The sequence below is a fragment of the Coregonus clupeaformis genome, chromosome 14, assembly GCF_020615455.1.
Source record: "Coregonus clupeaformis isolate EN_2021a chromosome 14, ASM2061545v1, whole genome shotgun sequence".
Classification (NCBI taxonomy): domain Eukaryota; kingdom Metazoa; phylum Chordata; class Actinopteri; order Salmoniformes; family Salmonidae; genus Coregonus; species Coregonus clupeaformis.
The window spans coordinates 40593039-40606928 of NC_059205.1; the positions used below are offsets into that span (position 1 = coordinate 40593039).

A 13890-nucleotide genomic window follows, 5' to 3' on the forward strand; every position below is an offset into this window, starting at 1 on the left:
CGAACGCCGAAACCTGCCCGAACAAGGAGGGGAGGCAGCCTCGGCGGAAGTCGTGACACAGTGATTTATGATGAAAAAGACAGAATAGCAAAGTCTATTCATAAAATATTTGGAAACCAATGTTTTGGGGTATAAATATACACAAAAGACTACAATATTATGCAACGTTAGTATTGATCATATTGAACAATATGTATTTATTACCGTTTACATTCTGTATAGAGGGAGTGCTATTTGTGATACTTGTGACGAGTACTGGGTATACGAAGAGGCAGGACGCAGACGCAGGAATTAACAAGGTCAAGGTTTACTTAACAATGACAAAGAGAAATAACAACGATAGCGTAAACGACACGAAGCTAAACAACCACACACAACATCATCCAGTCCAGGGCTAAATAGGGGTGGTGATGAAATGAGGTGCAGGTGCGCTGGAGGTGATTAGGGTGCGTTGGGTTTCCATTCCGGTGTTGCCGAGGTGGTGCACTCAGTCCGGTGGCTCAGTAGACCGGCGCTCGGAGGGGAGCAACGGGAGGAGACGTGACAGTACCCCCCGGACGCGCAGCTCCAGCCACCGGCCAGGAGGACGACCCAGAGGAAGAGGAGCGGGCCGGTCAGGGCGGCGACGGTGGAAGTCACGAATTAGGTTGGGGTCCAGAACGTCCCCAGCCGGAACCCAGCTCCTCAGGACCATACCCCTCCCAGTCCACCAGGTAATGGAGCCATCCCCCACAGAACCTGGAGTCCAGCAGGTCCCTCACCGCATACGCCGGACTCCCATCAATGTACAGGGGCGGAGGAGGCCTACCCCGGGGGACGGCATCCGCCAGAGGACCAGGAACCACCGGCCTGAGGAGATACACATGAAAAGTGGGTGAGACACGGTAGTGAGGGGGAAGGAGCAGCCGGTATGATACCTAATTTATCCGCCAGAGGACCTTAAACAGCCCCACAAACCGGGGGCTCAGTTTCTTGCAGGGCAGGCGGAGAGGGAGGTTTTTTGTGAACAGCCAGACACGATCCCCAGGCTGGAATACAGGACCCTCACTGCGGTGGCAGTCGGCTTGGTCCTTCTGCCGACAAATGGCCCTCTGGAGATGGACGGCGTCCCAAACCTGTCCGGCCCTGTGGAACCACTCGGTCTGGCTGGGTGTCCAAGGGGCCAGGGCGCACTGGAAGGTAGTGAGCCCCGTGGAGGAGTGAACGATGGAGTTCTGGACATATTCTGCCCAGGGAAGAAACCTCGCCCACTCACCCTTCCGGTCCTGACAGTGGCAACGAAGAAACCTCCCCAGCTCCTGGTTCACGCGCTCCACCTGCCCATTTGACTGAGGCCTATACCCGTAAGTGAGGCTGGCCGTGGGCCCGATCTTCTCCAGGAATGCCTTCCACTCTCAGGAGGTGAATTGGGGGCCACAGTCCGAGACGATGTCTTCCGGAAGTCCATAATGCCGGAAGACCTGTTGGAACAGGATCTCAGCGACCTGGAGAGCAGAAGAAAGACCAGTTAGTGGCAAAACACGGCATGATTTGGAAAACCGATCTACGACCACCATGACTGTGGTGAAGCCGTCAGAACGTGGAAGTTCGGTGACAAAGTCTATGGGCAGGTGTGACCAAGGTCGCTGAGGCACTGGGAGAGGAACTAGTTTGCCTGCCGGGGCGTTCCGAGGTGTCTTCGTTTGGGCACATACGGAACAGGAGTTGACATAGCGGGAGACATCAGAAGCCGAGGTGGGCCACCAGTATCTTTGGGCTAGAGAATGCAGGGTGCACGTAATACCAGAGTGCCCTGCCGTAAGGGTAGTGTGCGCCTAGATCAGCAGGTGGTCACGGACACTGGTGGGTACATACACGCGCCCCGGTGGGGCGTTGGCAGGCGTTGGGTCCTCCTGAGCTGCCAGGTGGATGTCTTTGTCCACATCCCAAATGACAGGTGCAACGATGAGAGACGAGGGCAGGATAGGACCCCCCAGATCCTTCCTCTCTCCGGTATGGTGCATCCTGGAGAGTGCGTCAGCCTTCACATTCTGGGATCCTGGGCAGTAGGACAGAATGAATTGGAAGCGAGTGAGAAATTGGGCCCACCTGGCTTGACGAGAGTTCATCCGTTTCGCTGCCCGTATGTGCTCCAAATTCCGGTGGTCAGTAAGAATCCGGAATGGATGGACTGCGCCCTCCAGCCAGTGTCTCCATTCCTCCAGAGTGAGGACCACCGCCGCCAACAGCTCCCTGTCTCCAACTCCATAGTTCCTCTCTGCGGGGGTAAGCTTTTTAGAGAAAAAGGCTTACCCATGTCTTCACTCCTTCCATGAACACCCCCCTGAGGACTGATCCGGTATCCCAGGAAGGAGATGTCCTGTTGGTGGAATTCGCATTTCTCCCCCTTCACCAACAGGCTGTGTTCCCGGAGGCGGAGTAGGACAGCTCGGACATCCCTGACATGTTCCTCGAACGTAGCCGAGTAGATCAGGATATCATCAATGTACACCACCACCTGTCTACTCAGCATGTCCCGGAACACGTCATTGACGAAGGACTGGAACACAGAAGGTGCGTTGGTGAGGCCGTAGGGCATGACGCAGTATTCATAGTGGCCTGAGGTAGTGCTGAATGCAGTCTTCCACTCGTCTCCTTCCCGGATTAGGATCAGGTTGTAGGCACTCCTCAACTTGGTAAAGTACTGGGCCCTCGTAGCTGCTCGATGGAACTAGAGGGAGGGGGTACCGGTACTTGGTGGTGACTGCGTTCAGCCCCCTGTAGTCAATGCATGGTCTCAGTCCTCCGTCTTATTTGGCCATGAAGAAGAAGCTGGCGGAGGCAGGAGAGGTAGAGCGTCTGATGAACCCCTGTTTCAGGGTCTCTGCCACATACTTCTCCATGGCCTCAGTCTCCGCCATGGAAAGGGTGTAAATGCGACTCAGCAGGTCAATGGTGCAGTGCCAGGGCCTGTGAGGAGGGAGACACGTAGCCTTTAATGAAGAGAAGACATCGGAGAGATTTGCGTACTCACGTGGAATGTTGGGCTGGAGGGCGGACTCCGGACTCTCCACTGACGTGGAACAACAAACTACTGGCAGGCATGTCTTCCGGCATGAGGTGGACCAGGCTGTGATCCTCTTGGTGCTCCAATTGATGGTGGGGTTGTGTAGTCTGAGCCAGGGCAATCTCAAGACGATCCGGTGAAGGCGTGACATGACGATGTGGAATGACAGCTCCTCGTGGTGCTCCGGTAGTGTGGGAATGGTGATGAGGTGAGTGACGTGCGTAATGGTGCCTGATCCAAGGGGTTTATTGTCCAGTGAGGTGACGTGTAGCGGAGATGGTAGTGGCACGGTGGGCAACACCCATTCAGAGACCAGCTCCCTATCTATAAGGTTCCCCGCTGATCCGGAATCTATCATTGCAGTAGAGATGGAAGAGAAGGAATAACCAGTCACCGTTATGGGAACTAAAAACATTGGTTTTGTGATAGGAGCTGATGTAACACTCACGGAGGGGCGCCGGGAGTCATACCGCCTAGATAGGGAGCCGCCAGGAGATCTGTGGTGGTGTAGGGGGTGCTGCCCATCTCCATGGGTGAGGACTTGGAAGCAGGGCGGCTTCCATAGCTCAGATGGGGTGAGCGTCGAGGCTCCGGCAGGTGTTGGGAACGCTGTCTCTCTCAACATGTCCTCAAGACGGATGGACGTGGTGATGAGGGTATCAAGGTCCACCTCGTCGTCCCGACATGCGAGTTCCGTCTTGATGTCCTCCCGTAAGCCTCTCCTGAAGGCCGTGCGCAGAGCACGCTCATTCCAGCCGGAAGATGCCGCCACCGTGCGAAAGCTCAGAGCGTACTCGGATGCGGGCCCCTCTCTCTGTTGTAGATGGAGGAGATGCTCACCCCCGTCCTTTCCCTCCGTGGGATGATCCAACACCGCCCTGAACCGAGCGAGGAAGGTGGGGTACGGTAGTGCCACTGCCTCCTCTCCTTCCCAGACTGCCGTGGCCCAATCCAGCGCCTTTCCTTTAAGTAGCGAAATCACCAGCGCTATCCTGGCTTGGTCAGATGGATATGCCCCAGGCTGACACGGCAGATAAAGTGAAACCTGTAGCAGAAAGCCGCTACATTTAGTAGTTTTACCGTCATAGCGCTCCGGTAGGGCGAGGGTTCCCGCAGAAGTGGGTGATAGCACGGGAACAGATGGATTGGGGGCACTTGTCGCTCCCTGAGGTGGAACCGGAGCGCTGGGCAGATTATGCAGAGTTTGGAGCACTTCCTGCATGGCGGCGTTCAACTGGGTAAGCTTCTGCTGGTCGTGGCACTGGGAAACTCCTGCTGCGTCCATTTTCGTTTGGTGTGTGATTCTGTGACGAGTACTGAGTATACGAAGAGGCAGGAATTAACAAGGTCAAGGTTTACTTAACAATGACAAAGCGAAATAACAAAGATAGCGTAAATGACACAAAGCTAAACAAACACACACAACAACATCCAGAACAGTCCAGGGCTAAATAGGGGTGGTGATGAGGTGCAGGTGCTGGAGGTGATTAGGGTGCGTTGGGTTTCCATTCCAGTGTTGCCGAGGTGGTGCGCTCAGACCCGTGGCTCAGTAGACCAGCGAATCAGAGCGCTAGAGGGGAGCAATGGGAGGAGACGTGACACTACTATACCCTTTAAGCCCACCTGAGATAAATGTCAAATTTACAAAAATACAATACAACAATGCAAGGTTCATTTAACAGTAAAATAAGAAAAAATGCATTTTAAAATGTAAGCTGTGAATGCCTGAAATCTATTATCTTGTTGTTTAGTTCACCAAGTGATGCTGCTACTGTGTTACTGTGACATGCAGGCACAACTGCTAGTGTAACAGTGTTGCTTCCGTCCCTCTCCTCGCCCCTACCTGGGCTTGAACCAGGGACCCTCTGCACACATCGACAACAGTCACCCTCGAAGCACCGTTACCCGTCGCTCCACAAAAGCCGCGGCCCTTGCAGAGCAAGGGAAACAACTACTTCAAGGTCTCAGAGCGAGTGACGTCACCGATTGAAACGCTACTAGTGCGCACCGCTAACTAGCTAGCCATTTCACACCGGTTACAATAGCATGAAAAACACATATTTTCAATTGGCAAGAAATAATAATTAATGCCCATTAAATATGCTATCATGTGCATATATCAGAACATTCATCTCTTAATTGTACATGAAGTATGGTCACTTATCAAATATCTGAAAAATGAGTTTATCTAAAGGGTCGCCTCACGCCAAAGTTTTTTTTGCAGCGTACAAATTGGCCACTACTGGGAGGTTACACATAACTGTCAATAACTTCATAATAATACATCTGATTGGCTTAGAATCAAAACCGTTATAGAACAACCAGATTAATTGGTTGAAACATTACACAGCAGGAAATGTTTTTCTTTTTTCTTTGAATCCAAAGATGGAAGTGGCTTTAATAGGTACGTGGGCGTAATAGGTACGCTTACCCTAGGCCTTTTTACATTGTTTAAATATCTGTATAGATACTATATTTCAACTCCTAAATGTTTTATTAAGAAACATGTCTGAATATAATCTGCAGATAGGCGTTTTTAATTTGACAATCCGACTTTTTTCACACTAGTTTAGAAATAAATAATGCATGGTTGATACTGTGGCGAAGTTTTGTTTGTCTATTGTGTTGCATTGAAATGTTCACTCTTCCTGTGGGGTTTTGCGTTTCTGCTACGCACTGTGAAAAGAGTGGAAAACTAAAACAGCGGGATGTCTTGAAGATTGTTATGTTACGCCCGCTTGTGTCGATTCTCGGGGCTGCATCCACTCGTACCTTTTCCTAGAGTCGGCACATCATCAAAGCATCCTTCATACGGAAGTCGATGTAGAGATTTTTTTTTTGAAGTTTTGACTTGCGCAGTAGATGCTAGGGTGTAGTCGGATAGTTATTTTCATTCTGAAGTTTCTCCATGGCGGTGGACAGAAAGCACTGAGACCGTGGAAGTCTGCGCAAGAGCAAGGACAATAATTCTGGAAGGAACATACGCATTTTTAAAGGAGAAGCGATTGAAAGTTTCCCGCATGGTTTTACTTGTTTTATCAAGATCGCGGTAACTGGGTAGTTACCAATACGTTTGAAGTTCAAAGGTGTAGAAGAGGGATTCGTGTAGTTGTAGGTTAAGTTTGAAACGTTTGCTTTTAGAATAGCTGAGAATGCGTTGGTTTATTCAAGTTTTGTTTTCATGTACTTGTTTGGCTGTCTTCAGCCACAGTGCTATGGATGAATGCACTGATGATTCGAGTCGTCCTCAGCGATGCATGCCAGAGTTTGTCAACGCAGCTTTCAATGTCACTGTGGTAGCTACCAATACTTGTGGCTCTCCCCCAGAAGAATACTGCGTACAAACCGGGGTTACGGGGGTCACCAAGTCGTGCCACATCTGCGATGCCAGGGATCGCAGACAACACCACAGTGCTGTGTTTCTCACCGATTACAACAATCAACAGGACACCACCTGGTGGCAAAGTCAGACTATGTTAGCGGGCATCCAGTATCCACACTCAATCAATCTAACTCTTCATCTTGGTAAGTGTTGTTTTTATTATGTTTCAAGCACATAAAACAGTCCAATATGTTTAGCTACCGTTACCATAAGAGCACTATTCATCATCTCATCTGCAGACGGATTAGGTGGCGACTTTTTAACTCTGAGCAAAGATTGACCTCGAAACAACTGTTCATATAAACCATGAATAGAATAGGTTTGATGATTACAAAGTTTCAATTTGAAAACAAAGCCTAGCTGACAAGCCGAGATGTGCAACAATGTTTGTCTGGCAATCACACACTGACTGCTTAGTTCTTTGTGGCAGACATAAGACAGCTTCTGACACCATCAGTAGATACACATTGAGTTCTATCTGTGCGTAAAATATGCCTTAAATATATATTTGCGTTTCCTTTGTGTATTCAGAGTCATGAAAACAGTTATCATGCTCTTCATGCCTTACATTTAACCAGAGGAATGGATTCCTCAGATATAGTTCTACTTGTACGTAATGGGATTTGCCTGAGCTGCCGCACAGCTGAACGTTCTAGACTCAAGCTATGGATATCGGGGGTTTGTCTAACTCCTAATGCTCCATCTGGGTCTTGTTAGTTTTGACAAATTAGTATTTTAGGGATTTTGTAGAGTACGCCAGATGAAATGCACGATGAAGCAAGACATTTTAATTTAAACTGGGGGGGTCACATGTTGTGGAGACCCATCTACAATGTACTGAAAAATAACTGTCCTTCCAATAATGATTGGAATGGGAATATTAGTGCTTATTCCAGAGATACTTTATGGAAAGTTTCTTTTGAAATTATTTGAGAGGAGTTTCAGTATTCACCCAGCACTACTGTTTTTAATAGTGCTGGACATTCCTCAGTGGTGTAGTCATAGGTCTCCTTGTAGCTTATTTGTACCCTAAGGTAACAAACTTTGATAAGCTGGTGGAGGCTGTAATCACCTATTCTATGCTGAAAAAATATATAAATGCAACATGCAACAATTTCAAAGATTTTACTGAGTTAGTTCATATAAGGAAATCAGTCAATGGAAATAAATTCATTAGGCCCTAATGTATTTCACATGACTGGGAATACATATATGCATCTGTTGGTCACAGATACTTTTTTTTATTTTTTTAAAGGTATCAGAAAACCAGTCAGTATCTGGTGTGACCACCATTTGCCTCATGCAGTGTGACACATCTCCTTAGCATAGATTTGATCAGGCTGTTGATTGTGGCCTGTGGAATGTTGTCCCACTCCTCTTCAATGGCTGTGCGAAGTTGCTGGATATTGGCAGGAACTGGAACACGCTGTCGTACACGTCGATCCAAAGCATCCCAAACATGCTCAATGGGTGACATGTCTGGTGAGTATGCAGGCCATGGAAGAACTGGGACATTTTCAGCTTCCAGGAATTGTGTACAGATCCTTGCGACATGGTGTCGTGCATTATCATACTGAAACATGAGGTGATGGCGGCGGATGAATAGCACGACAATGGGCCTCAGGATCTCGTCACGGTATCTCTTTGCATTCAAATTGCCATTGATAAAATGCAATTGTGTTCATTGTCCGTAGCTTATGCCTGCCCATACCATAAGCCCACCGCCACCATGGGGCACTCTGTTCATAAAGTTGACATCAGCAAACCACTCGCCCGCACAACGCCATACATGGGGTCTGCGGTTTTGAAGCCGGTTGGACGTACTGCCAAATTCTCTAAAACTATGTTGGAGGCAGCTTATGGTAGAGAAATTAACATTACATTCTCTGGTGGACATTCCTGCATTTAGCATGCCAATTGCACGCTCCCTCAAAACTTGAGACATCTGTGCTGTGTGACAACTGCATATTTTGTAGGCCTTTTATTGTCCCAAACACAAGGTGCACCTGTGTAATGATCATGCTGTTTAATCAGCTTCTTGATATGCCACACCTGTCAGGTGGATGGGTTATCTCTTGGCAAAGGAGAAAATGCTCACGAACAGGGATTTGTGCACAAAGTTTGAGAGAAATAAGCATTTTGTGCATATGGAAAATGTCTGTGATCTTTTATTTCAGCTCATGAAACATGGGACCAACACTTTACATGTTGGTTTATATTTATGTTCAGTGTATAAGTGGACAAAAGCTGGTGTAAACTGCACTTTGTCTAGTTTATATTTTGCTGTGAAAGACTTTATTCTATGCTTTGTAAAAGCTTTGATACAAACTAATCTTGATATTGGTTAATGGTTGGTCTACACAATCCTCCATATAACACACTCAAAGCACAATATACTTCAGGACATGTACACCATAGCCAGGGGTAGGCAACTAGATTCAGTCGCCGGAACACATTATTAGGTGAATTCCTGGTGATTTTAGTATTTTTTGACCCAAAACTAAAATCAGAAAAATTATATATAAATATATATATCTTTATTTATATTTATATGGCAGGGCTCGCCTGTTGCCGACCCCTGCCATATGCCATTGTTACTCAGCTGGGAGGACATATTCTGGTTTGGCGGTAACCCACTTGATAATACAGTGTGGTTTCTGTCAGTTTCAAAGATACCGGTAGTCACATTGACTGGCCCGTGTGATTACAGTATCTAGGCTATTTGATGCGTAAAGAGGGAGATTAGATTGAGCTCTGTAAAATGTCACTTCCTTTTGTGAAGTAGCACTCAAGTTTACAATTCCAATTGACTGTTGGCATTACCTAAGCTCCTGTTGCAATGAGCCCTAACATTCAGGATGGCTGATGCTGTCTTAGTGATATTAGTGTGATTACTAGAAATGGAATTAACACTACTGTGTTATCTGACATACAGGTAACTACCAAAATAATGGAAACACTTGAGTAAATGAGGGATACAACGTATATTGAAAGCAGGTGCTTCCACACAGGTGTGGTTCCTGAGTTAATTAAGCAATTAACATCCCATCATTCTTAGGGTCATGTGTAAAAATGCTGGGCGGGGCCATTATTTTGGCTACCATGGCTATGCCCCCATAGGATGACAATGCCCCCATCCACAGGGCACGAGAGGTCACTGAATGGTTTGATGAGCATGAAAACGATGTAAATCATATGCCATGGCCGTCTCAGTCACCAGATCTCAACCCAATTGAACACATCTGGGAGATTCTGGAGCTGTGCCTGAGACACCAAAGGATGAAAGAGTTCTAGCCTGCGCTTGGGCGATATACAGTTTAAACCGGGGTATTTCGAAATAACGATGGTATAATTTTCAATACCGTTAAAAATAACTTATTGTGTGTGCTACGCCACTGCTTATAACTATAAGTTAAGTATAACTATAAGAAAATGATATCCAGCTCAGGGCTCCAGCTAACTTGCTAGCTAAGTGGCTTGATGTCAAGATCAAGCTTCTTGGTTACAGCAGAGACATTCAATCCAAGATCCCTGTTGCCTAAATAGTTTTGTGCGTTTTTATTTTTAAATAGCGCCCCTCATGTGCACTCTGGTAATACCGTATACCCTGGTATGGGATAGAAACGGTATGACGGTATGAAAATATGCAATCAGCCAAACCCTACAGTGGGGAAAAAAAGTATTTAGTCAGCCAACAATTGTGCAAGTTCTCCCACTTAAAAAGATGAGAGAGGCCTGTAATTTTCATCATAGGTACACGTCAACTATGACAGACAAAATGAGGAAAAAAAATCCAGAAAATCACATTGTAGGATTTTTAATGAATTTATTTTCAAATTATGGTGGAAAATAAGTATTTGTTCAATAACAAAAGTTTCTCAATACTTTGTTATATACCCTTTGTTGGCAATGACACAGGTCAAACGTTTTCTGTAAGTCTTCACAAGGTTTTCACACACTGTTGCTGGTATTTTGGCCCATTCCTCCATGCAGATCTCCTCTAGAGCATTGATGTTTTGGGGCTGTCGCTGGGCAACACGGACTTTCAACTCCCGCCCAAGATTTTCTATGGGGTTGAGATCTGGAGACTGGCTAGGCCACTCCAGGACCTTGAAATGCTTCTTACGAAGCCACTCCTTTGTTGCCCGGGCGGTGTGTTTGGGATCATTGTCATGCTGAAAGACCCAGCCACGTTTCATCTTCAATGCCCTTGCAGATGGAAGGAGGTTTTCACTCAAAATCTCACGATACATGGCCCCATTCATTCTTTCCTTTACACTGATCAGTCGTCCTGGTCCCTTTGCAGAAAAACAGCCCCAAAGCATGATGTTCCCACCCCCATGCTTCACAGTAGGTATGGTGTTCTTTGGATGCAACTCAGCATTCTTTGTCCTCCAAACACGACGAGTTGAGTTTTTACCAAAAAGTTATATTTTGGTTTCATCTGACCATATGACATTCTCCCAATCCTCTTCTGGATCATCCAAATGCACTCTAGCAAACTTCAGACGGGCCTGGACATGTACTGGCTTAAGCAGGGGGACACGTCTGAAACTGCAGGATTTGAGTCCCTGGCGGCGTAGTGTGTTACTGATGGTAGGCTTTGTTACTTTGGTCCCAGCTCTCTGCAGGTCATTCACTAGGTCCCCCGTGTGGTTCTGGGATTTTTGCTCACCGTTCTTGTGATCATTTGGACCCCTCGGGGTGAGATCTTGCGTGGAGCCCCAGATCGAGGGAGATTATCAGTGGTCTTGTATGTCTTCCATTTCCTAATAATTGCTCCCACAGTTGATTTCTTCAAACCAAGCTGCTTACCTATTGCAGATTCAGTCTTCCCAGCCTGGTGCAGGTCTACAATTTTGTTTCTGGTGTCCTTTGACAGCTCTTTGGTCTTGGCCATAGTGGAGTTTGGAGTGTGACTGTTTGAGGTTGTGGACAGATGTCTTTTATACTGATAACAAGTTCAAACAGGTGCCATTAATACAGGTAACGAGTGGAGGACAGAGGAGCCTCTTAAAGAAGAAGTTACAGGTCTGTGAGATCCAGAAATCTTGCTTGTTTGTAGGTGACCAAATACTTATTTTCCACCATAATTTGCAAATAAATTCATTAAAAATCCTACAATGTGATTTTCTGGATTTTTTTCCCTCAATTTGTCTGTCATAGTTGACGTGTACCTATGATGGAAATTACAGGCCTCTCTCATCTTTTTAAGTGGGAGAACTTGCACAATTGGTGGCTGACTAAATACTTTTTTTTCCCCACTGTATATATCCAGACACTTGTAGAATATATGCCAAGGTGCATTAAAGCTGTTCTGGCTCATGGTGGGCCAACGCCCTATTAACACACTTTATGTTGGTGTTTCCTTTATTTTGTCAGTCACCTGTACTTTTCAAGCTTATTGAGTTGTTAATATTAATAAATGTGAAGCAGTATGTTCAAGGGGAAAAGTGAAACATTTCTGTTCAATCATATTCTCAACTTATTTCTTGTCATTAGCAACATTGAGCTTTTAATATCATTTTATTATTGACTAATATATTACAAAGCCTCACAACAAGACCACACAAGGCTGGCACTCTTGGCATGAATTGACCTCTGTTAGTTTCCCATTATCACTAAAGGCATAAGTTCACTGATTAGAATGTTCACATTACTTGAATCACTGATTTTCTGCCTCCCAAGCAAAATTATATTGTGGGGAGGTGACTAAGGGAGTGGGGAAAGATGTGCTTGAGCACCTACTCTGCTTGTCAGAAACTCAAAGCCACAATGGGTGAGGTGGCTGGCCTGTCTTCTTTTTAAGGCAGGCAGCCCTCTGTTTACATTCTGTTTGCCAACCTCACTCGAAGTATGGTTGTTGCTAGTTGGCATGTTGAGGTCAAATCAAATATTTTCATTCGAAATCTTGCTGTTTGTGTAGCTATGCATTTGATCATATTCTTTAGAGAATAATTGGCCTAGATGCAGGGCTCGACATTAACGCTTGACAAGAAAAATATAGATTTAAGGTGTCAAAAAAAATCTCACATCACAATATCAAACAATTACTCCAATCAGAATTTGTTAAGGGGCAAATATTGGAATAATATTCCAATCAAATTTGTTTGTAGGCCTACATAAATATAAAAGCTTACATGTCAAAGTGTAGGTGATATGCATATTGGCTACAGCCTCATGTCCAAACCGATGCTGACATGAGGGAGGCGCCAGAAAATGTAGCCAAACTTTAATGAGACTTTTAATTGCATAAATGTTTCTAAACGCCAGTCATGTTTGACAAGTATAATAAAGGATAATTAACAATAATGTCTAAAGGCTTGATTCTGTCGGCATACTCGAGGCACGGTTCGTTCAGATCAAACGGTCACAAGACCGAAGAGTGAAGGACAGTACCTGTTGTGCACCTCACCCACCTTGAATCTGAGCGGAGGCGGTCAGAATTTTGAAACTATTTAACCATTAACTTAATTGTTAAAACCTGGCCGTTTAATGTAATTTTATGAAGCATGTCTTACCTTGTTTCAAAATACAATACAACCATAGAAATGTTGAGGGAATTATTGAAACACTTAATATGCCATTGAAACCAGCATTTTTCTCATGTTCTATTGGTTTCCAAATCAACTTTATTGTATTGTCCAGCAGCAAAATGCATAATCCTATTTGTATTAGTAACCCATGCTAGTTGATACATCTTTAGATCTCCCCTCTTCTTTTTATTTCTAACAGATATTTTCATCTCTGTCACATGAAACCGCTCGCGCGTGCGGTGCGCTTTTGAGAACAGTGTTTTCCTGCTAATTGCATTTTGGAACATTTTATTTATTAATTTATTTAACCTTTATTTAACTAGGCAAGTCAGTTAAGAACAAATTCTTATTTACAATGACAACCTACACCGGCCAAACCCGGACGACGCTGGGCCAATTGTGCGCCGCCCTATGGGACTCCCAATCACGGCCGGTTGTGATACAGCCTGGAATTGAACCAGGGGGTCTGTAGTGACGCCTCAAGCACTGAGATGCAGTGCCTTAGACCGCTGCACCACTCGGGAGCCCATTGGCGCATAGCTTACAGCCATGTGCGCATTGTTGAGCTTAAAATATGAAGAATTGTATCAACATTTTAAACTAAACGGACTGATCTGTTGCATCAGCCTCATTGCTTTAAAAAAATGTTTTATGTGCAGTGGTTGTATGAATTTTGGATCTGTCGTCCCAGAACTGTCCCAGAGTCTGTTTTGAACTGTAGACATATTTTAAATCGGCCCAGGGATGACGGGTCGCCCTTAATTTCGAGCCCTGGAGGGAATTATTTTATAAAATACATAAAGTATTTGGTTGTAATTGTAATGTTGCAATATTTTATAGTCTACCAAAGGTGGCTGATCATCCACCAGGAGAGCCTTAAAGGGGCAGTGTTGTATTTTGAGACAGGCTTGAATAGGCAGTGTAGC

At 45.6% G+C, this 13890-nt stretch overlaps 1 protein-coding gene across 1 annotated transcript in view; it reads left to right on the plus strand.

Moving 5' to 3' along the window:
* The first annotated feature begins 5936 nt into the window (after nucleotides 1-5936).
* The window catches only part of LOC121580899 (laminin subunit gamma-1), an 88653-nt gene continuing 80699 nt past the window's right edge, over nucleotides 5937-13890 (plus strand). Inside the window, exon 1 of the mRNA XM_041896063.2 lies at nucleotides 5937-6571. Within this exon, the coding sequence (XP_041751997.2) occupies nucleotides 6199-6571 (373 nt within the window). The 5' untranslated portion in view covers nucleotides 5937-6198. The remainder of the gene's footprint in view (nucleotides 6572-13890) is intronic.